We start from the raw sequence: 21,048 nt of genomic DNA on the forward strand, positions 1-21,048 counted from the left end.
AGCAAATTGTTTTGTGTTTTAATGAAGGATGGGATTCGTATTTACGTAGTAAAAAACTATTCAATACGTTAAAGAGGGTGGGTAGTGGTGATCTTGCTGTCAGTGAGGCAGGCAGTGCATGCGCTTTTGGAAAGGAACGAACACAAAATCACGGGGGCTGAGACTGTTTTTGTCATCTTCTTCAATCTCTAGAGTTTTATCAGAATCTGTCTTTAATGGGTTTTGGTTTTTATTCCATTCCTGAGTGAGAGCCTCACGAGTCTCCACTCACCCACCCCATCTTTTACTGAAAAAAAGGCATACCCCACCCCCACTCCACTCATCCCCTGCTTTTCAAAACAGGGGAATCAAAGATAAGGAGAGAGCTTGTTCATTAATGTCTGCATTTTAGCTGCTGGAAACGACGACAGAATGCACAACTCTACTAAGCCGTCTTCTTCTTCTTCTTCTTCTTCATCTTTTCAAAGTCTAGAACACGAGCCTGATCATCAGGATATCACACGCTTTGACAAGTCTCTCCAGGTGCACTTTCATCTTCTTCTTTCTCACCTCATGCCTACATCTTTTGCTGTTTCTTTGTTGATTGAGTTTGTGACTACTGCATGCAGGAACTTCGACACTTACGTGCTCAGCTTCATTATGCTGCCGATTATTCCGAAACCACTTTCTTGAATGCCAAAGACAAGAAAATGTGAGTAAATATCATGATCGTATGTACAATAATAATAAAAAAATTGTAATATTTCAAACATTTTCCCACTGAGGTGATGAAGGTGGCTGGCGCTTTCTCTTACACCCTGTACATTTTTTGCAATTTGCAGTGTGATGGAAAACACAAAAGAGTACATATGCAGGGCGGTGGTGAGTGTTGTTGACCACCTTGGGACTGTCTCGACTAGCCTTAACTTCTGCATTTCTCAGACCAATGCATTTTCCGAGGCCGAGCTTCGTATCAATTGCCTTAAACAAGTATGTATTTATTCTTTTCGTCAATCTCATAATGCATGTCAATCAACTATATATATTGGAAATTTGGAAGAGTAGAGAGTTGTAACAAGTACTCCTCGTGAAATTTGTTTGGTGCTTTTAACAGAGACTTCTCGTTTGTGAACAATATGCACACAAGCTTGCTCTGACTCAACTACGGTGGAGTGAGAATTTGACAAGACATCATCGACGTTATTTATCAAAGCGTAATCATCTCTATAGAATCTTTTTTTTTTTTTTAATAACAAAAAATGTGTATAATTTATTTCCATTATTAATTTCTTGCCTTTTTTTTTTCTTTGTTGCTCTCACCTCTGATTAGCAACTGCAAACGTTGAGAAAGCATGTGAAGGTTCAAGGTAAAATCTTTTCCTTTTGATGCTCTCATAATACTGAAATATTTCAGGGTGTTGGGTTGTTGGCTGCATGGCTTCAAACCACCCAAGAACACATTTTCTTGAGTAAAATTAAAGAAAGTTACATGCTGGAGTGCTATGTGGATTTTTTATTTTTTATTTTATTTTTTTTCTATTTTTTATTTTTTATTTTTATTTACATATAGTGCATGCATTTAAGTGCAGCATTGTAGCCCAGCTGATATGGATCTTCTAGTTTTGTATGATAATTCTACTGTAGAGTTCTTAAATCTTGAAGTGTGATTTTTAAATTATGTTACTTTAGTATTTTCCATTAAATGGTATATAATGAATTGAGAGAAAATAAGTTCTTCTAACATCAATGATTCTGAGATAGAATTGGGTTCCATGATTTCATCGTTCTGATCAATTTTATATTATTGCAGGGATACTGATGATAAAACTGGTGGGGGATTCATAGATCAACATGAGCTTGTCAGAGAGCAGGAAATTCCACTTTTCTTGTACACATACACTCAGAAGCCATCTCTTGAGAAAGGGAATAGGGACTTAGCAGTAGGTAAATTATCACTTTAATTTCCTTGTTTATGAAAACACCCAAAAAAAAAAAAAAAATTATCGCACAAGCCATTGATGTGCTATTCTATCCTTTGATAATTGGGATTCACTCGTCTAATAATGTTAAAGTATTGATTAAATGATAAAATTTACATTTTCTTATCGACTCAAACTTTTGGAATAAATGATGATTTAACATGACTGTTGTTTTTTTACGTGGTTTGTGTAGTGTTGCCTGTTCGTGATGGTTTGTCGGTATTGTCAAAGCGTTCAATTAATCCTACATTTCATTTCCAGGTGAGGTTATATATACAACATGCCTCTTATACCAATCCATAACCTCATATATGTAATTATATATGTATTTTCCATCCTATCTTTTGCATGCTTTTGTTGCAGGTTACTCAAAAAATTGGGCGCCATAGAAGATCATCAGTGCAGCGTGGTGATATCTTATCCTTTATTCGGCGAGCTAAACGAACAGGATGAATTATTAAGGGTTTCAATGTGTTTGTTTAGTGATCCTTGATTGGAAACATGCTTTCTTAGGTAGATGTTTGAAGTTTCTTTATATGGAGTTCATCAGAAAATTAAGACAATGAGAACATAAATACCTTAGTGTTTGAACAAATTAAAATTAGGAATTTCTATCTTGTTATGACTCTTCCTTATGCTCAGTGTATGTTCCCTAATGAGAAATTTCACTCTTGATGATTGTTGATTTGTGAGTTTGTTAGAATATTAATTTAAATAATGAAGTTTGTTCTTTCCTATCAGTTTATTGAAGTTTAGAAACTGTTTGAGTTAATGTCTCGCATGAATTGCTGAGACTCTTGATTCTGAGCAATTACAACTTGGATTTACAACAAACACTTGAAGGTTTTGAGCCTTTATCACACAGTTGGTGCTTTCATCAAGAGTTGTAGATTGGTGTTCTAACACAGTTCATCATATGTCATTAAGGCCAAACGTAAAGAAAGAAAACATGAAACCAAAAGAGAGAGAAGAGTAGGTGAAATAAAGAAGTACATTGGATAGATGCCAAGAAAGGAAGAAAGCATATACCAAATGCATCAAACCCATTAATTGAACGAGGACTTCCCTTTCCTCAGTAGGAAGGAAGCACAGTACAAGAATTCCTAGCTCTTGAACAGAATCCTACTTGCCAACATGGGTCTGAAATATATTTACATTTGACCAGTTGTAGCCCTCTTACTATCTTTCTCTATGTTTGTCTGCTCCTCTCTCTTCTCTCTCCCTTTCTCATCATTTGTGTTTTTCCTCCTTTCTCTTTGCTCTTTTATCCTAATGCTACTGCCACTAATGGCGAGCCGTTGGACTTCTTAGGCCACTCAGGTTCTCAAGCCTCTCTAAATAGGACATTTTCTTCGTGGTCACAATGTTTACTATTTTGCTCTTATGCTTATCATTTTCTTCCTTGAAGTAGTTGTCCATCTCGCCGTTCGTATTATTCATCTTCTTCATGTGATCAATCGCTCCCTGATCCAAATTCCAACCCATGAAATCCGACAGTGTCTTCGAATTTGGCGTCTCCGCAGAATTCCACTGGTCTACATCATCACCAATAATTGACGGCGAAGATTCCTTTGGACAGTTCCTGTAGGATTGTGCGGCTAGTGATGGGTTTTTAGTGATTGTATCAGCATACAGAACATCCTCAACTCTTGACATGATATTGAATGCCAAGCTTTCTATTATCCTTGAATAGCTCTCTAGAATAGCCTGTCCTATATCCTGTGCATATTTAGCAGAGAATGGTTTTCTCAGAGTCTTAGTATGAGAAGAGAAACATTTGAAAGCTAAAAAGGTGCAATGTTTTCTTACCTGATTAAATTGGATCTTAGATATGTCAAGTGCAGATTGTGGAATTCCTGGAAACCGCTGCTTTAGTAGGAGCAAGATTGTCTCTGCTCTTTCTTCAAAGAGTTCTCTCTTCTCCAAACTAACACCTGAACCCCAGGAAGACTTTCCATCCTTGTTGTGCATCTTCCTCTTCCAGATCACAATTGAGGCCTCGATCCTGTTCTTAAGGTCAAGTACTCTATGCTCTGTGGACATGTCCATTGTTGAGAGGAATTGCTCCGGATCAAAGTACTCTACTGTAATGCACTTATAGATTGAATCTCCAAGGCTTGCTCTACCATTCTGTTAATCATAACAAAGAAAATCAACCAAAGTACCAAAATCATTGTAAAGCTAGTAAGTGGGGATCTTTCTGTTAGAATATATAATTCTAATCAAACCATTCTGATTAAATATATCTCCTAGCCATTTGTATTGTAAAGTTATCAAAGAATAAGAGAAAGATTTGATTTATGGGATTTTTTTTTTCTCTTATTTTCCTATTGTCTTTATTTTTCCATTTCATTATGAGTTTGTTCACTTTCCTTTTATTACCTTTGGTAGAGATTCAATGTAGCTTTCAGGGATCTCCATCTCTGATAGTACTTGAGCATTTATTGCCATGGCTGCTTTCAATACTTGGTTCACGGAATCTTTCTGAAAGAGCAGCCATTTTCGAGAGACCTCCGACAGCCCATTTGGTGGAACTTTAACAGTAGGTAACCACCATTTGTCGCCATTTCTGATCGGGGTGCAACCTTTCTCAGATTCATCTGCATCTTGGGAAACATACCAGAACTCATTTTGGCTTCCAAAGTTATCCAGGTAGCCCTGTTCATTATAGTTTCATCAGCAAAAGATATAATCTAGCTCGGCCATATGGAAGAATGATCCCTTCTAGCTATATATATATATATATATAGAAATTATATATATATATATATAGAAACCAGGAGCAATATTACTTACAATGAGCATAGCATCAAGCTTGCGGAGAGCGGGAATGTTCATGAGCAGATCACTTCTTTGCCGAGTCACCATTATCTATCAAATAACAAAAACAAAAACGTCTTAAGAGGAAAACAACGTTAACATGGTCAAAATTACATCTGTTCAATATTTGTTCTAGAGAGATTTATCACCTCCATATTTGTTCCATCTTTGGATTTCTGTTGTGAAGGAATAAATTCAACAATGTGATCAGTTACAGATAAAAGCCATTCGATTTCTTTTCTCCACCTTGTTTTCCTCTCTATAGACATGGGCTCCAGCTTCGATTGTTCTCCAAAAACAGATGCTGCATTGTAGCAGAACAACAACATATATCAGAAACAACATATACAGAATATATATATATTTTTGTTTGGGTAATTATCTTTTTCCTCATCAACTATAACGCATTGTCACTTTGCCCCCAAGAATTGACAACCCTACTTTCTGACCCCATCAAACTGCCATTTTGTGCTCAAAACTCCCATTATGTCAGTCAAAGACATAAACTCAGACGGTCAAACTGACAATGCATTGTAGTTCATGTGGCAGAGTGACAATGCGTTATAATTCAAGGAGGAAATGTGACAATGTGTTGTAGTTTATGGGGGTAAAGTGACGGGTTAACCGTCTGAGTTAATACCTTTGACTGACAGAAATGGGGTTTTGGGCACAAAATAGTAGTTTGATGGAGTCGGGTAGTAGGGTTGTCAGTTCTTGAGGCACAGTGACAATGTGTTGTACGTAATTGATAGAGGAAAAAGTAATTACCCCTTTTTTTTGTGAACAAATGTTATATCAGAAAAGAAAGTACCGGAAAGGTTTGTGATGGCATTTGACAAAGCCAAAGCCGAAGAAACACCCTTTCCACCACCAGACATATCTTCACCAAGAAGCAACTTAGAAAATCTTTCCTTCATCAATTCCATATCTGAATAAAACCACATACAAACACAAGAATATAATCTTAGTTTTTGCTTTCTGGGTAATTGGATTGACATAAAACTGTTGCAACTTCAACTGCATACATGCAGGTTGTTAGAATATTGATTAAAATTTACTTTTCTTTTATCAACTTTTTTAAAAAAATAGTGATTTAACATGGTATCAGAGACGATGATTTTACCTGAGAGTTGCTTGCCTTGTGGACTTACTGGAGCCGTGTGCCGCGAAAGCGCCGACCCTATATTGTGGCGCTCCAATGGACTTCCTAGATATCTCGTCTCATAACTTTTGGACAGCATCTTGCTGTCTTCAGAACCTCCTTCATGCCCACTCTCAAGGATCAAACTCTGAATCTGTCTCCCTGGACCCTCAAACATCTTTTTAAGATTGAAAGACTTGGACTTCTGTATGCTGTTCTGGCGTCCAAAGGATCGGACCATCTCTTAACAAGCAACAAACCAAGGAAGCAACAAGCCTAGCTAGGAGGTTAATAATCTTAGCAAATTAACCTTACTTCAGTTGCAAAAACAGTAAATGGTTGTTTTTTTGAGAGAAATGGTTGTTCTATGTGCGAGAAAGAAGAAGGAGGAGAAAGAGAGGAGAACCCCTTGTCCTAAATGAGATGTTTTCCTATTTTGCAAATTTGATGAGTAGACAGACAGGGGTTTGAGTGGTTTATGGCAAACTTCCTGTTTTTGAAACTATGAACGTGGGGTGCATGTTTGAGGAAGAAATAGGAGGGGTAGGTATAGGGGAACAAAATAGTAACAAATTAACAAAATTGGGTTTGTTTAAGGGAATGAGTCAATGCTGGTTTAATGGGGCTTGAAACATACAGGACCCTATTTTTAGCTCCCCCAACACAAATCCCATGAATATATATATATATATATATATACAAACCTTTATGTAATGGTTTTGAAACTTCTATGATTATGTAAAAATGGTACTCCACAGTCCACATCAAGATCAAAGATATATATATATATATAAACATCACGATATATGTGCTTGCTTCATGAACCTCTAAAAATGAAGCCATATATATTAATAGGCTTATATGACACATACATTGGATATTTCAAGAAGTTTGAGGTTTCGAGAAATGTTTTTTTTTTTTGTTGCATTCTAGCGTCTATTTCGCATACTTCTTTTTTGAGTTGGCATGCTTCATCTATCTTTAGTTTTTTTAATTAACGGTGGATGAAGCATGCCAACTCAGCATAAATGTACGCGGAATGAATGTCGGAATACAAAGAAGCATCTTTCTTCGTAGAAAGAGAGAGGGTCCGTTGCATTTAATTTTCTTGATAGAAAAACATTGTTGTTATTGCTAGTGGACATAAAAAATCTTGTCGGACCATGTTAAATTCTTGTGTCTTAATTCTTACTTTGATATTTTTCTTGTGCACGTGATGCGGATTCTAATAAAAAGATTTTAAAAAATGTAATATATATATATATATATATATACTTTTTTCTTTTAAGATTTTGTTTCTAAAATAGTTGTGTGTGGGATACATGTAACTAAAATGCGTGGCTTAACATGATGGATACCACATGATCACAGCACGTCTCTTATTGGCTTTAAAACATTGTTGTTCTGTATATTGCTTGGTTTTTTAGGGCATCAAACTACAAGGATTTTACTAATTTATAAGAGAAGCTTTCGTGCCTTGGGCTAGCTAGCTGACTTTTAGTTTCTAGAATTTCTTTGTCATTGAGGCTAAATGGATCATAATGTTAGGAGAACACCATATTCTATGTGTAAATTAACACCTATATATATATATATATATATATAATTTTTTAAATGCTTTCATTTGTTAAAATGATTTTAAATTCATGTCACTCGTTTAGTTTTTAGAATTTCGTTGACATTGAGGCTAATTGGGTCATAATGTTAGGACGAGAACACCACATTCCATGTGTAAATTAACACCTTGATAGTTGATATATTAATTTTTAAATGCTTTCATTTGTTAAATTGCTTTTGAATTCATGTTACTTGTTTAGTTTTTTGGACAATTTCTTATTCCAACCATATTCCAGCCATTCAAGTAGGGGTGGCAATTCGTGCTGCATGTCTGGTTCAAGTTGTATCAAAACATGAGTATAAGATTATATATGTCAACCATAATCCGACTCATTTAATTAAACAGGTTAGATCCTTCGACCCTAATCCGCTAATTTCAAATTAAGTTTGCAGGTTTAGTTAAAAATTGCTGACCCTAAATGCTATGTATTAGGTTGAATTAAGTTGTGTCAAGATATGAGTATAAGACTAAATAGATCAATTCTAACCCAACTCATTTCATTAAATAAGTTGACCTCTCAACTTTAATCTGCTAATTTCATGTTAAGTTTGTGCTAGATTAACGAATCATATCGAAAATTTTCAACCCTAATTCAAGTGGGACAACTTCAATTGAACAAGTAGTGCCATCCATGAATGGACGTCCAAATGGAGGTCAGCTTCCATACTATCACATCAGGAAACTCGCTGTCAAAACAGGACTAGTAGAAGTACTTCATGGTAGTGATGGAGCACTACTCAGGCTTTGAGTGGTGAGGCCAGCTTCTTCATTCTTTTCTTTCTTTTTTTTTACCATTGACTTCCAATTAAAAATAAAAAGTCTAATTGTTAGACCAAGACCTTTCAACAAAAAACTTCCTCTTTCCTTCTAAATTTGTTTGGGGGCTTTTGGCCTTTGGTGGTGGAGGGATATACTTGAGGGTGTCTATGTATCTAAGCCAGTTGGATGAGTTTTGTCTTCATTTTTGTTCCCTTATTTTGACCCATATCAAATTTCCCTTTCTTTTAAGCTGTGGAACCAAGAGGGTGTGGGATGGGGAAGTGAGAGGAAAATCTGGGAAGCAAATTCCTTAAACTGCTGATGCTTAATACAATCACAAGTGGGATGCCAAAACGCAGCCATTTGTTGTATATGATTATGTTTTTAACACCTACTGCTATGATACTTGTTGTCGTTTTCAACACATTCAAGATTGCAACAGTCTACACCTCTGTCACGTCCCCAATCCCTAACCTCAATTTAGGGTTAATTGAGGTTCCGACCTAACTAATTAGAGCGACCAAGGTAACTATTGACAAAAGCATAGAAATCCAAGACAAATTGCAGAAATTTAAAATTTTAAGGAAAAAATACACTTACTCCTTTGAATTCATGACACATCTTTTTCACTTACATACCTCTTTGAACTACCACTTGTGATACTTAACTCCTTCCAACTACTACTTAGATATAAAAAGCCCCATCCATTAGTTGAAAGAGTTAAAAATTGACAGAAAAATGAGTACATTCGTTTTATTATTATTATTATTATTATTTATTGAAATAACAAAAATGCCCTCCAAATAATATATATTTAAGAGAAGAGGTATTTGGGGGTGGTTTGGCTGCCTGGCCCACCCCTGAATCACATGGGGGTTGGAGGTAGCTCTGCCATCACACATGGGTGGTTGCCACATGGGATTGGTGGCTTAAATACCTCTTTTCTTTTCTTTTTTCATCCAAATAGTAGTTGGAGTCTAGAGTGAGTAACAATAATAAATAATAATTTGAAGGGGTCATTTCATGAAAAGTAAGTATATTTTTTTCGAGGGTAAGAAACCAAGTAGAATTCCTCAAATCTTAATCATTGATTTAGAATTCAATGATTGAGATTTTGTCATTTTAGCACTGATCACTTTTAACAACTCAACAATTATGTAATTACCACTTACCTGTATTTTAGAAGTGATAACTGCTGACATTTCATTGCAGTTCTACATGGGAAGAGACTTAAATGGCAATTGTTCCAATGGTGATGATATTGCCATTGAAACAACTGCCATATAAGTTAAAAGAGTGCCATCTTCTAAATAACAAAGAGATTCGTTTCACAATCTAAAATATTAGAGATCCACTTATAATGCAGGATTCAAGATTCCAAAGCATAGCTTAAACAAAATGTTAAAAAGCATAGCTCAAAAAATATTCTAATCCATGTTCCACATGACCAAGGAAGCATCATTTTTAATCTCATTATGACTAGGTTTTCTTGTAGAGATTCTTGCTCGGAATAGGTGTCCAAAACAGATCAAAATTATTATTAATCAGACAGAACCTCTAATTATAAATTTGACATATACTTTATATTACATCACACCTCCAGTTTTACTGTATACTAGCTAGCACCTTTAATATTGTTTAAACATTTTTAATCATTTTTCTTATTTCAAGATGATGCAGCTCGGATAATGGTTTCTGGTATCGCACTCGAGCGCCCGCGCGCTGCGATCGAGCGCACGCGGGACCATTATGTTATTTTTTTGTCTTTTATAAGCTAAACCGACTTTATTTCATTGTTTTACTAGGATTATGGTTTTGAGAGTCTTTATTTCGTTATTTTATTAGGTTTAGGGTTTTGGGCTATAAATATATGCTTATAGCCTCCAAGAAAATCAGTTTATGTTAATTTATCAGTTTTCTCTTAAATAAGAATTACTCATAGATGAGTTTTCTTCATATTTTTTCTTGGGCTATAGATAAACTTTATACTTTTGAGAAGAGTTCTTAGATCATAGATAGACTCAAGATCTAAGAATTATTTATCCGTTCTTGTTGTTACTGTTTCTTTGCATCCTACCAAGTCAGGCTGCATCACAAGAGGATTAGGATCCCCTACAATTTTTAGAAACGAGTGAATCTTGTCTTGATAGTTGCTTATGAAAAGGGGAAAGAAAACGAAAGTTAGAATGACTACCATAATATTGTACAATTACTATTTCCAGCTCTTTATACTCAATTCCTCACACTCATGTATGACCTTTAAAATTACTATTGGATTAAAATTTAATAAAGATCTATCTCAAATGATGGTTTTAAAAGTCACGTATAAATATGAATACGGAGAATTAAAAGTAAAAAAGTGAGACATTTCTTTTTCGGTGGTCGTATGCCATGAACGGCCTTTATTATCAGTGTGCTACTTCTAGCAAGTCAAACACGGAAGAAATTTCCATGAAGCAAATTGGAATGAATTGCTGAAAGTGAGAGACTTGTGAACTGAATCCATGGGAATCGTACGCCCGCCTTTGTTGAACATCACAAATTGACAAAAGTAGTTGAAGAATTCATGGGAATGGTACGCGCGGCAGCCTTTGTTGAACATCACAAATTGACAAAAGTAGTTGAAGAATTGGACGCAGTTTAAAATGGGAGATTTTTGTTTTATACACATTTTCCCATCAGATAACTTCAGAAACGAAAATTGGAATATCTTGTGGGGTTTCCATTTGAATAAAACGTACTGCAGTACTGGATCTGTATTCCAAAGTAGTAACCTCTTACAAACTAATTAATGACGAAAACATCACTAAAATACATCCAATTTTGTTGCTACACAATCCTTTTCCTCCTCCTCTTGATCCATGCAAACTCTCAGGTAAATGTTGAAGAGCAAGCGGTCCTACTGAACCTGAAGCAACACTGGCAAAACCCACAGTATCTCAGCCACTGGACCTCATCAAACTCCTCCCATTGTATCTGGCCAGAGATCATTTGCAGTACCGATGGCTCAGTCACCGGAATATTCGTCTCACTCATGGAGATCACCGGAACAGTCCCACCCTTCATCTGTGACCTCAACAACCTTACAACCCTTGACCTTTCATACAACCACATGAACGAGTTCCCGAGAGCTCTCTACAACTGCTCAAAACTCCAATACCTCAACCTCTCGCAGAACAGCTTCGTTGGCAAAGTACTTGATGATATTCACCTTATGTCTCGCCTTCGTGAGCTCAACATTGCATACAACAGGTTCTCTGGAACAATCCCAGCATCTATTGGGCGGTTAACAGAGCTGAGGATGCTTTCACTTACCGCGTGTCAATTTGACGGTTCTTTCCCGCCAGAAATTGGCAACTTGTCCAATCTTGAATGTCTAGAATTGGACTACATGAAGACAATCATGCCAGCAAGGTTGCCTTCGGAGTTCACAAAGTTGAAGAAACTCAAGTATCTTAATGTGGCAAGCTCGAATTTGGTAGGAGAAATCCCAGACATGATTGGAGAAATGGTGGCACTAGAGCATTTGGATTTGTCAATGAACAATCTGAGCAGGAATATCCCACATAGCATAGGTCGTCTTCCAAGATTGGTAAATTTTATTTTGTTTGACAACAATTTATCAGGTACTCTACCTCCGGACCTTGGGAGGTATTCTATGCTTGAAGAGTTTCGAGTGTCGTCCAATTGGCTTACTGGCCAGCTGCCACAGCACTTATGTGATAATGGAATGTTGGTAAATGTGGTAGCTTTCGACAACAACCTCAGTGGTCAACTGCCCAAGGCCCTTGGAAGTTGCAATAATTTGGGAAGTCTTATAGTTCGGAATAATCAACTCTCAGGCTCCCTTCCTTCAAACATTCTATCATGGAAATGGCTAACTGTTCTAGACCTTAGTCGAAATTCATTCTCTGGACAAATTCCAGAGGAATTTGGTTTATTACCGAGCCTTAGTCATTTGAATTTGGCAGAAAACCGACTGTCTGGAAAAATTCCATTGCTACTTGGCAGCCTAGCTGAGAGGAACCCATCTGGATTATTTGTCAATCTCTCTTCCAATCATTTAATTGGGAGGATCCCATCTGGATTCCTTGATGGTGCGTATGTAAGAAGCTTCTTGAACAATCCTGATCTCTGTGCTAATAGCTCATCAGTAAACATTGACAAATGCAATTCCAAATCAAGCAAAATTCCGGTTCGATTTCTTGTTTTGATAATATGTTCGGTGATAGCAACACTTCTACTACCTGTATTCTTCGTGATCAGAGTTTTCGTGAGAAGAAAGCATGGATTGGATTTGACGTGGGAGCTCACCTCATTCCAAAGGCTAAATTTCACAGAATCTCACATTTTGTCTGGACTGACAGATAATAATGCGATTGGTAGTGGTGGTTCGGGCAAGGTATATCGTGTTGCTATTAATCCTTCACGTGAAATTGTTGCTGTGAAGAAGATTTGGAATAACAAAAGGCTAGAACAAAATCTTGAAAAAGAATTTCTTGCAGAAGTCAAAATACTGAGTTCAATTCGACATTTCAACATAGTGAGCTTGCTCTGCTGTATCTCTAGTGATAATTCAAAACTTCTTGTCTACGAGTATTTGGAAAATCTTAGCTTGGATCTATGGCTGAATAGGAAGAGTAGAGTATCAACTGTCCCAGGTTCAGTCCAGCATGTCATCTTGAATTGGCCTAAGAGGTTGCAGATAGCAGTTGGGGCTGCTCGGGGCCTCTCCTATTTGCACCATGACTGCTCACCACCCATTGTTCATCGAGATGTGAAGTCAAGCAACATCCTTTTAGATTCTGAGTTTAATGCAAAAATTGCTGATTTGGGTCTAGCCAAGATGTTGATAAAGGAGGGACAATCTGCTACAATGTCAGCTGTGGCTGGCTCTTTCGGCTACATAGCTCCAGGTGTGTGACATGAAATTTCTAAGATTCACTTTGATCATGCATGATATATGTTTGTTTCCTTCTTTTCCATCAATAGAAATTTCAAATTCAGTTTTTGTTGTTAACTTGAACTGCAGAGTATGCTTACACGACACGAGTCAATGAGAAGAGTGACGTTTATAGCTTTGGGGTTATCCTTCTAGAGCTTACAACTGGAAGAAAAGCTTGTGATGGCGGTGATGAACACACGTCACTTGCTGAATGGGCATGGCGATACTTTCAAGAAGGCAGTCCTATAGTTGATGCCTTGGATGAGGAGGTGAAGGAACTCTGTTACTTGAATGAAATGTGCTGTGTTTTCCAACTTGGAATCATTTGTACAGGTACACTGCCTTCTACCAGGCCGACCATGAAAGATGTTTTGAAGATTTTGCTCCGATGGAACCAAACACTCACTTATGGAGAGCAGAATACTGCAAGTGATCAGTACGATGCGAATTCAAATCGTGAGATTGTATTAGAAAATAATGATGCAACTTTTACGTCCACTGTTTGATGCATTTTCAAATGCCATGAGGGCTTTTTTTGAGGAATAATCTTAACCATATCAATAAAATAACTATTTCAAATAGTTTGTGTATCAAAACATGTTCAATTATTTTTTGGTTGAAAGCACAATTTATCAGTTTTAGCCGTTCCAAGTATACTTGTTATTTGCAATACTTTTGCTTGTTCTTGAAGATTTTCATAATATTGGATCTTGGTGATCTAGTTCTCGAACAAGTCAACCTTGCATTTTGATGTAGCGTGACTTAGTGGGCTGCAACGAATAACATCAATAAGCAGCGAATAAATACTTATAAATCTTGATTCTATTAATGATTTAAGAAATCTTCTTGACAAAAGCTAAATACTTCTAAAGTACAAAAATTGTGTAAGATAGACGAGAAAAGACGAGTTTGCCACTGGTGCATGCCTGAAGATTATTTTGTGATAAGTTCTTTTATTAATATATACATGTATTTTTAGTTCTTAGGTAGGGTATGCATGTCTGATCATAATTGCTTTGTGGGTAGCTGTAACTCTGGCTTGTGGATTTTAGTTCACCTTTAGTTTCTGGTTGGTTCCTGATTTGGGTATTAACTGTTTGTATTTTGTTGTGGTTGATGTTGCTTTTTAGTTCTGTTTTAATTAATCACTTAATCATTATTTTAAGACCTTCTCACGTGTGAATTTAAACTCTTTTTTAATAGATGAGGCTTAATACGTGAAATATTTAATTAAAATTAGAAGTAAATGAATTGATTAGAAAATGGACATGTATGCATCCAAAAAAAAAAATTGAGTGGAAATCATGTGTGTTAAACGAACGTATATACGCCAGTAAAAAGTGAGTCAAAGTCTTCTTATTGTTAGGTAACCATCATTATTTTAGTGTACATGGAAAAGTTGTTTAGAAAAAAAAAAGGAAAAGTAGAGATTGACTGGAAATGAATGCATCCAAACAAAAACTTGACTGGAAATGTGTGAAACAAACAAACGTAAGCCAGTTACAAGGTTCGTCAAAGTCTTCCCCCAGTTTTTGTCGAACTCCCATGCATGGCGTATCTTTCACTGCTCAGAGAAAAAGAAAGTCCCTTTCCCATGAATCCTCAATTTCCATCTTTCCCATTTTTCACGTTATAATAATTGGTGGGTAGACACTTATACAACTCGTCGCTTTGGCCCTTTTTTTTTTTTTTTTTTTGGCATTTTATCAAGGCTAGATCGATCAATCCCTCACCAGAAGATCAAAGTGCAAAAGCTTATTTTTCAGTATAAACGGGGATTTAAGCACAAAGTATCCTTTTCATATATACTAGCTTAATTAGAACCCGTGCAGCGTCGGATCACTACAAAAAACACATTTTTTGCTGACCCATGATTACTGACGTGTCAGGTCGTCTGACACGTCAGTAAGGTCGTCCTGACGTGTTTCGGTCGTGAAGAATGTGGGTGTCAGGAAATCGGAATTCCTGACGTGTCGAAATTGACACGTCAGGAATTACTGACGTGTCGAAATTGACACGTCAGGAATTACTGACGTGCTGAATTTTCACACGTGAGTAAATCTTCTGACGTGTGAAAATTGACACGTCAGGAAATTCCTCACGTGTCAAAAACTGACACGTCAAGAAATTACTGACGTGTCAATTTTTGACACGTCAATAATTTCCTGACGTGTCAATTTTTGACACGTCAAGAATTTCCTGACGTGTCAATTTTCACACGTCAGAAGATTTACTCACGTGTGAAAATTCAGCACGTCAGTAATTCCTGACGTGTCAAAACTGACACGTCAGGAAATTGCTGACGTGTCAAAACTGACACGTCAGGAAATTCCTGACGTGTCAATTTTGACACGTCAGTAAATTACTGACGTGTCAAAAACTGACACGTCAGCAATTTGGTTCAAAACGAACCAAATTTGCCGACGTGTCAAAAATTGACACGTCAGTAATTAGTGACGTGTCAATTTTTGACACGTCGGCAAATTTGGTTCGTTTTGAACCAGATTTTTTCCCTCCCCCCTATATTTTTTGTGATTTATTTCAGGACTATACCCGAATTTTGTGTTACGGTTCACCTGATATTCAATCTATCCATCAAAACCATGCAAATAATATACAATTTTTCCATCAAATAACATACATCATATCCATTAACATCAATCACAAACTACCCATCAAAACTAACTTCAACACACCATAATAACACAAATAACATAATATATATACACCAATCACAAATATATATATAAACTAACTTCAACACACCAAAAATGTCACATACTAACATAATATACACAAATACAATTACATCAACTTATACACAACTGTGAATAGCCTCAAATTCTCGACCAGACTAGCGATCATTGACATCCATAGCATCCTCTCGACGATGTCCATTACCTGCAAATGATAAAACAAACAATATTCACCAATAAAACAACCACCAAACAAATAAAATCCACTAACGGTAGATGATAATACAAACAATCATTGAGCCCGAATACAAACAATCACGTCGGTAAAGTGAAAGAAAAATGCCCGAATATTCACCTAACTCAGTTGTGATTTATTACACAGTAAATGATATAACTAAAATAGGTAAAACGTTGAAGTTAGCAGAACTTTGATATAAAAAAAAAATTAGAAAAAAAATTAAGTCAATATATATATGCATGGTCACAGAGCAATCAATAATATATAGACATGAGACAATGAACTTCGTTTTTCCCATGGCAATTATGTGAGACATATGATCTTCTTCTTTTTTCCATTGCAATTATAGAACTTCCATATAGGTTATTAATGTTGGGGGTTCAATGGAAGATATGATAAACACAAAGGGAAAGCGCCCTCCCTAGCATTGAGTGCATTTATATCTATTTATATTTAGAGTTACAAAATTAAGTTTATGAAGAACTGGTCTTGATGATATTGATATGCATGTATTGCTTCGTGCCATGCAGTTATATCCATTTATACGTGCATGAATAACTCTAAATAATTATCTCAACCAGCAAAACTCTAACCCACATTCATCACCAAACCAACCATGATATATAAACCAAATTTAAGCAAGATTTACAACATCATTAATTATTTAGAATGACTACAACTTATCCAAATTCTAAATATATATATATAGGGACAGTTATAAAACTAAATTGACTATTAAAAAAAGTCAGTACCTGATCCACTGTCGACCGACGATCGCACCATCGCAAAGGGTGGGGAAGCATTCCCTTTGAACCATCCAGATTTCTTTGTATCCTATTGTGAAAGGTTGGTGTATTCTCTAAATATCTCGAACAAAACGTCACCAACTCAGTTGCTATGTAGCCCTCCGCAATGCAGCCCTCAGGAGCCGCTTTGTTGCGCACATTAGATTTGAATACTCCAAGGCTCCTGAATATGAACCAATACATATTTTCAGTTTAGTTAGTACTTGTCATGTATTGGCACCTGAAATCAAAAAATAGAAGAATATCCGTAAACAAATTTTACCTCTCTGCCGGATACATCCATCTATACTGTACAGGTCCACCGAGTCGGCATTCACGGATAAGATGCACGACCACATGAACCATGATCGTAAAGAAGCTGGGGGGGAAAACCTGTTCCATCTTGCACAACGTGATACAGATGTCACACTGTAGTCGGTCAATATCCTGTTCGGTCAATGTTGTTGAACATAGGCACCTGAAGAATGTGGACATCTCAACAAGAGGTCTAACCACATTGCTTGGAAGTGAACCACGCAATGCAATAGGTAGAAGCTGCTGCATCAGTACATGACTGTCATGACTCTTTAACCCCGATATCGTACGGTCCTTAAGTCGTATACAACGAGAAATGTTCGAGGCATATCCGTCGGGCACCCTTACATTTCGTAGCACTTTCAAAAAATGTGTTTTATCATCCTTGGACATCGTGTGGGTAGCTTGTTGATAATAGGTCTTACCATCCTGCGGGTCCACAAATGTATGAAGTGTACGTCTCAAGCCCATTTCTTGCAAATCTAAGCGGGCGGCGTGGTTGTCCTTCGTTTTCCCTGGAATGTCCAGTATTGTACCAAGTATGTTGTCCATGACGTTTTTCTCTATGTGCATAACATCAAGATTATGCCGCAATAAATTATCTTTCCAATACGACAACCTAAAGAAAATACTTTTCTTCTTCCACACTACATGGCCATTATTCGTCTTCTGCTTTTTTCTTTCTTTTTTCTCAGCCTCCCTTGCCTGACCGGCGTTCTCATCCCCAAACACCATCCCTTCTAATTGGCTTATGACTTCATCTCCACTTGGCACATCAGGGGCACATTCTAGTTCTACGTTGCCGTCAAATGTGCTTTTGTTTCGTCTCCATGGATGATCCATGGGCAAGTATCGCCTGTGCCCCATATAACACCATTTATGGCCATGTTTTAACCATTTTGACCATGTCGAGTTCATACAACACGGACATGCCTTCTCACCCTTGGTAGACCATCCAGACAAATCTGCATATGCTGGGAAGTCATTAATTGTCCACATCAACTGCGCTCGCATAACAAAATTATTTTTCTTTGAGGCGTCATATGTGCGAACCCCTACATTCCATAGTTCTTGTAACTCTTCAATTAAGGGTTGAAGGTAGACATCTATATCCATTCCAGGTGAACTTGGGCCCGGAATAATCAATGATAGTATAAAAGATGTGTGTTTCATGCACATCCAAGGAGGCAAGTTGTAGGGTACAACCATTACAGGCCAAGTGCTGTGCGATGTAGTCATATTCCCAAATGGATTAAATCCATCAGAGGTTAGTCCGAGCCTTACATTCCTGCTGTCCGCTGAAAACTCCTGATGTAAATTGTCAAATGACTTCCATGCTAAGCCGTCGGCTGGATACCTCAATACGCCATCCTTAGTGCGGCCTTCTGCATGCCACCTCATAAAGCGTGCTGTATGTTCTGACATAAACAACCTCTGTAGTCGTGGTATTAGTGGAAACCACCGCAACACCTTCACCGGACGTTTCTTGCCCGATGATATGGGTTGACCGTCCTCATCTAAATTGATTGCTTCCGTCCATTTAGATTCTCCACATACGGTACATGAATCCAACTCTTTATTGCCCTTCCAGAATAGCATACAGTCATTACGGCACGCTGGAATCTTCTCATAGCCTAGTCCCATGTCTCGCAAAAACTTTTTCGCCTCATATGTATTAACTGGCAGAGTTTCACTAGTCTCGGGTAGCAACTGATTGATGAACTCTAGGAAAGCCGAGAAAATCGAGTTACTAACTCCACCAACACACTTCAAGTTGTACAGGTGAACAGTGGCACTTAATTTGCTATGTTTTGTCCCAGTATGAAGTGGCTTCTCCGCCTTTTTTAGAAGGGCATAGTACTTTAGTGCATCGCCTTCAGCGGCTTCTTCGGTCACAATTTCCTCACCCCCTTGCACTACGGCCTGAGGCTCAAAATTGTCTTCCCTAACTACTTCGTGCATGCCGAATAAATCACGCAACATTCCGTGCATGTCTCCACCCTGATTTGCACATGCACCCGCATCTGAGGCCGGGCGATTGGAATTAGACCCGGTATCAGGACCCTGTACATGCTTCTCACCGTGATAGAACCAAAGTGTGTATTCCGGCATCATTCCTTTTCCCCCTGTCAAGTGGTCGAATACGAAACCCGGCGGGTGGCGCCGGTTATTTCGACAAACCTTACAAGGGCAATAGATGAATCCATCAAGGGTTCTACAGTTACTAACTGCAAACTCCACAAACATTCTACACCCGTCTCTGTATTCCCTCGTACCCCTAGACTTTGTCATCCAACTCTTGTCCATTTTTATCTACGTACATGAGTTAGGAATAAATACATAAGACTTACAAATTGTATACATACTTTCAAGCACATGCATGTATATAAACATAAACCGATACCTAAATATTTGAACCACATTAGAAATATAAACCTATACATTCTCGTATAGGGTTAAATTGTTTATGTCCAAAAATATATACATATTCATGCGTATCTACATTCAACCGTACTGAAGGGTGTATTTATAACCCTTATCTATTATAATTAATCTACAAAAACCAAATAAAAAAAAAAAAAATTTGATCCAAAATTTAAGCATTTTCTTTGGTGGGGACTTTCAAAAAAATATATATATTACAAGTTGACTTTCAAAAAAAATATATATATTACAATTTGAACTATTTTATTTAAATATTTTTTTTTCTAATAAATCAATTTGTAATAACTTTCCCATATTCTAATCATTTACCACGAGCCACCCTAATTTATCTATTTTTTTTTTAATGCATATATTTAACCACAAAAGAGTTTTTTTTTTTTAAAAAAAAAAAAAAAAAAAAAAAAAAATTTAAGTAAAAGTGAAGCTGTAAACTCATAGTCAAAACAAAGGAGGGTCTATCATAAATCTAATCTGTGGATTGGATGTGTGGGCACGTGTGGGGTTTGGACTATATATAAAATTTTTGGCAGAGAAACCCAAAAAAGAAATGGAAGAAAGACATAAAATTGGGGTTAGAATGAAGGGACGTGCAACCACCATTACAGCTGTAATACACCTTCAACCAGTAGGTCCATATTTCATCTACATATCTAATCTATCTCCTCCTATGAAATCCTCTAAGAAACTTCATAATCTCCTCCAAATGTGTTTTTTTTTTTTTTTTTTTTTTTCTCTGGGCTGATTATAATTTGCAAGTGGGACAGTGTAAGATTCATAATTTCACGTACCAACCACACTGGTCTTGCATACAAGTACCAGGTCCTTGTGAAGTAATTATATTTAAAAAACAATTATATTTACAAAGAAAAACCTACCTAGCATAAGAAACATCATTTTGCATGCATCTATATTTTCAACGTACAATAAGTAATTAATTAATAGATATTCCTAAAAAAACAAAAATGTAACATCAATTACAAGCTCACAAATACTCAATCTCATACATTATTGAAACATCATGCGAATATATGACAAAATGAAACATACAATTCTGCAATATACAACATAATGTATATATTTTATATATTCTGCAATATATATATATATTACCTAAAAACTATATCAAATAAAACAATATATGTAGAACAACACAATATATATATATATATATATATATATATATATATATATATATATTCTGCAATAATAAAACAACACAATATAAAACAACATAAAACAACAATTTTATACAACACAATATATGCATATATATATATATTAATCTGCAATAATAAAAAACAATAGTATATATAAAATAAAACAAAATA

General features: G+C 36.5%; 3 protein-coding genes across 4 annotated transcripts; 2 read left to right on the forward strand and 1 right to left on the reverse strand.

The window, feature by feature from the left end:
* Nucleotides 1-251: 251 nt before the first annotated feature.
* On the forward strand, nucleotides 252-2,643 carry LOC132165306 (putative protein ABIL5). 2 transcript variants are annotated; one of them, XM_088511816.1, is made up of 8 exons: nucleotides 252-522; nucleotides 609-691; nucleotides 774-969; nucleotides 1,094-1,193; nucleotides 1,310-1,346; nucleotides 1,790-1,923; nucleotides 2,152-2,219; nucleotides 2,322-2,643. In XM_088511816.1, exons 1-8 carry the CDS (start codon nucleotides 412-414, stop codon nucleotides 2,409-2,411), a joined length of 819 nt encoding a protein of 272 aa, XP_088367942.1. In that variant the 5' UTR covers nucleotides 252-411; the 3' UTR covers nucleotides 2,412-2,643. The 2 variants fall into 2 exon arrangements, with proteins under 2 accessions (XP_088367942.1, XP_088367943.1); XM_088511817.1 differs by having other exon boundaries at nucleotides 822-969.
* A 324-nt stretch (nucleotides 2,644-2,967) lies between these two features.
* Nucleotides 2,968-6,200, reverse strand: ROPGEF8 (RHO guanyl-nucleotide exchange factor 8). The gene is made up of 6 exons (XM_059575684.2): nucleotides 5,902-6,200; nucleotides 5,590-5,706; nucleotides 4,928-5,082; nucleotides 4,755-4,829; nucleotides 4,341-4,616; nucleotides 2,968-4,088 (listed from the first exon to the last, which is right to left on the reverse strand). The coding sequence occupies exons 1-6, from the start codon at nucleotides 6,158-6,160 to the stop codon at nucleotides 3,243-3,245; spliced, it is 1,728 nt and encodes a 575-aa protein (XP_059431667.1). The 5' UTR covers nucleotides 6,161-6,200; the 3' UTR covers nucleotides 2,968-3,242.
* Nucleotides 6,201-11,070: 4,870 nt separating this feature from the next.
* Nucleotides 11,071-13,816, forward strand: LOC132166226 (uncharacterized). The gene is made up of 2 exons (XM_059577006.2): nucleotides 11,071-13,212; nucleotides 13,329-13,816. The coding sequence occupies exons 1-2, from the start codon at nucleotides 11,088-11,090 to the stop codon at nucleotides 13,745-13,747; spliced, it is 2,544 nt and encodes an 847-aa protein (XP_059432989.2). The 5' UTR covers nucleotides 11,071-11,087; the 3' UTR covers nucleotides 13,748-13,816.
* The last annotated feature ends 7,232 nt before the right edge of the window (nucleotides 13,817-21,048 follow it).

This window comes from Corylus avellana, chromosome 11 (genome assembly GCF_965113065.1).
Source record: "Corylus avellana chromosome 11, dhCorAvel1.hap1.2, whole genome shotgun sequence".
In the NCBI taxonomy this organism is placed as follows: Eukaryota; Viridiplantae; Streptophyta; class Magnoliopsida; order Fagales; family Betulaceae; genus Corylus; species Corylus avellana.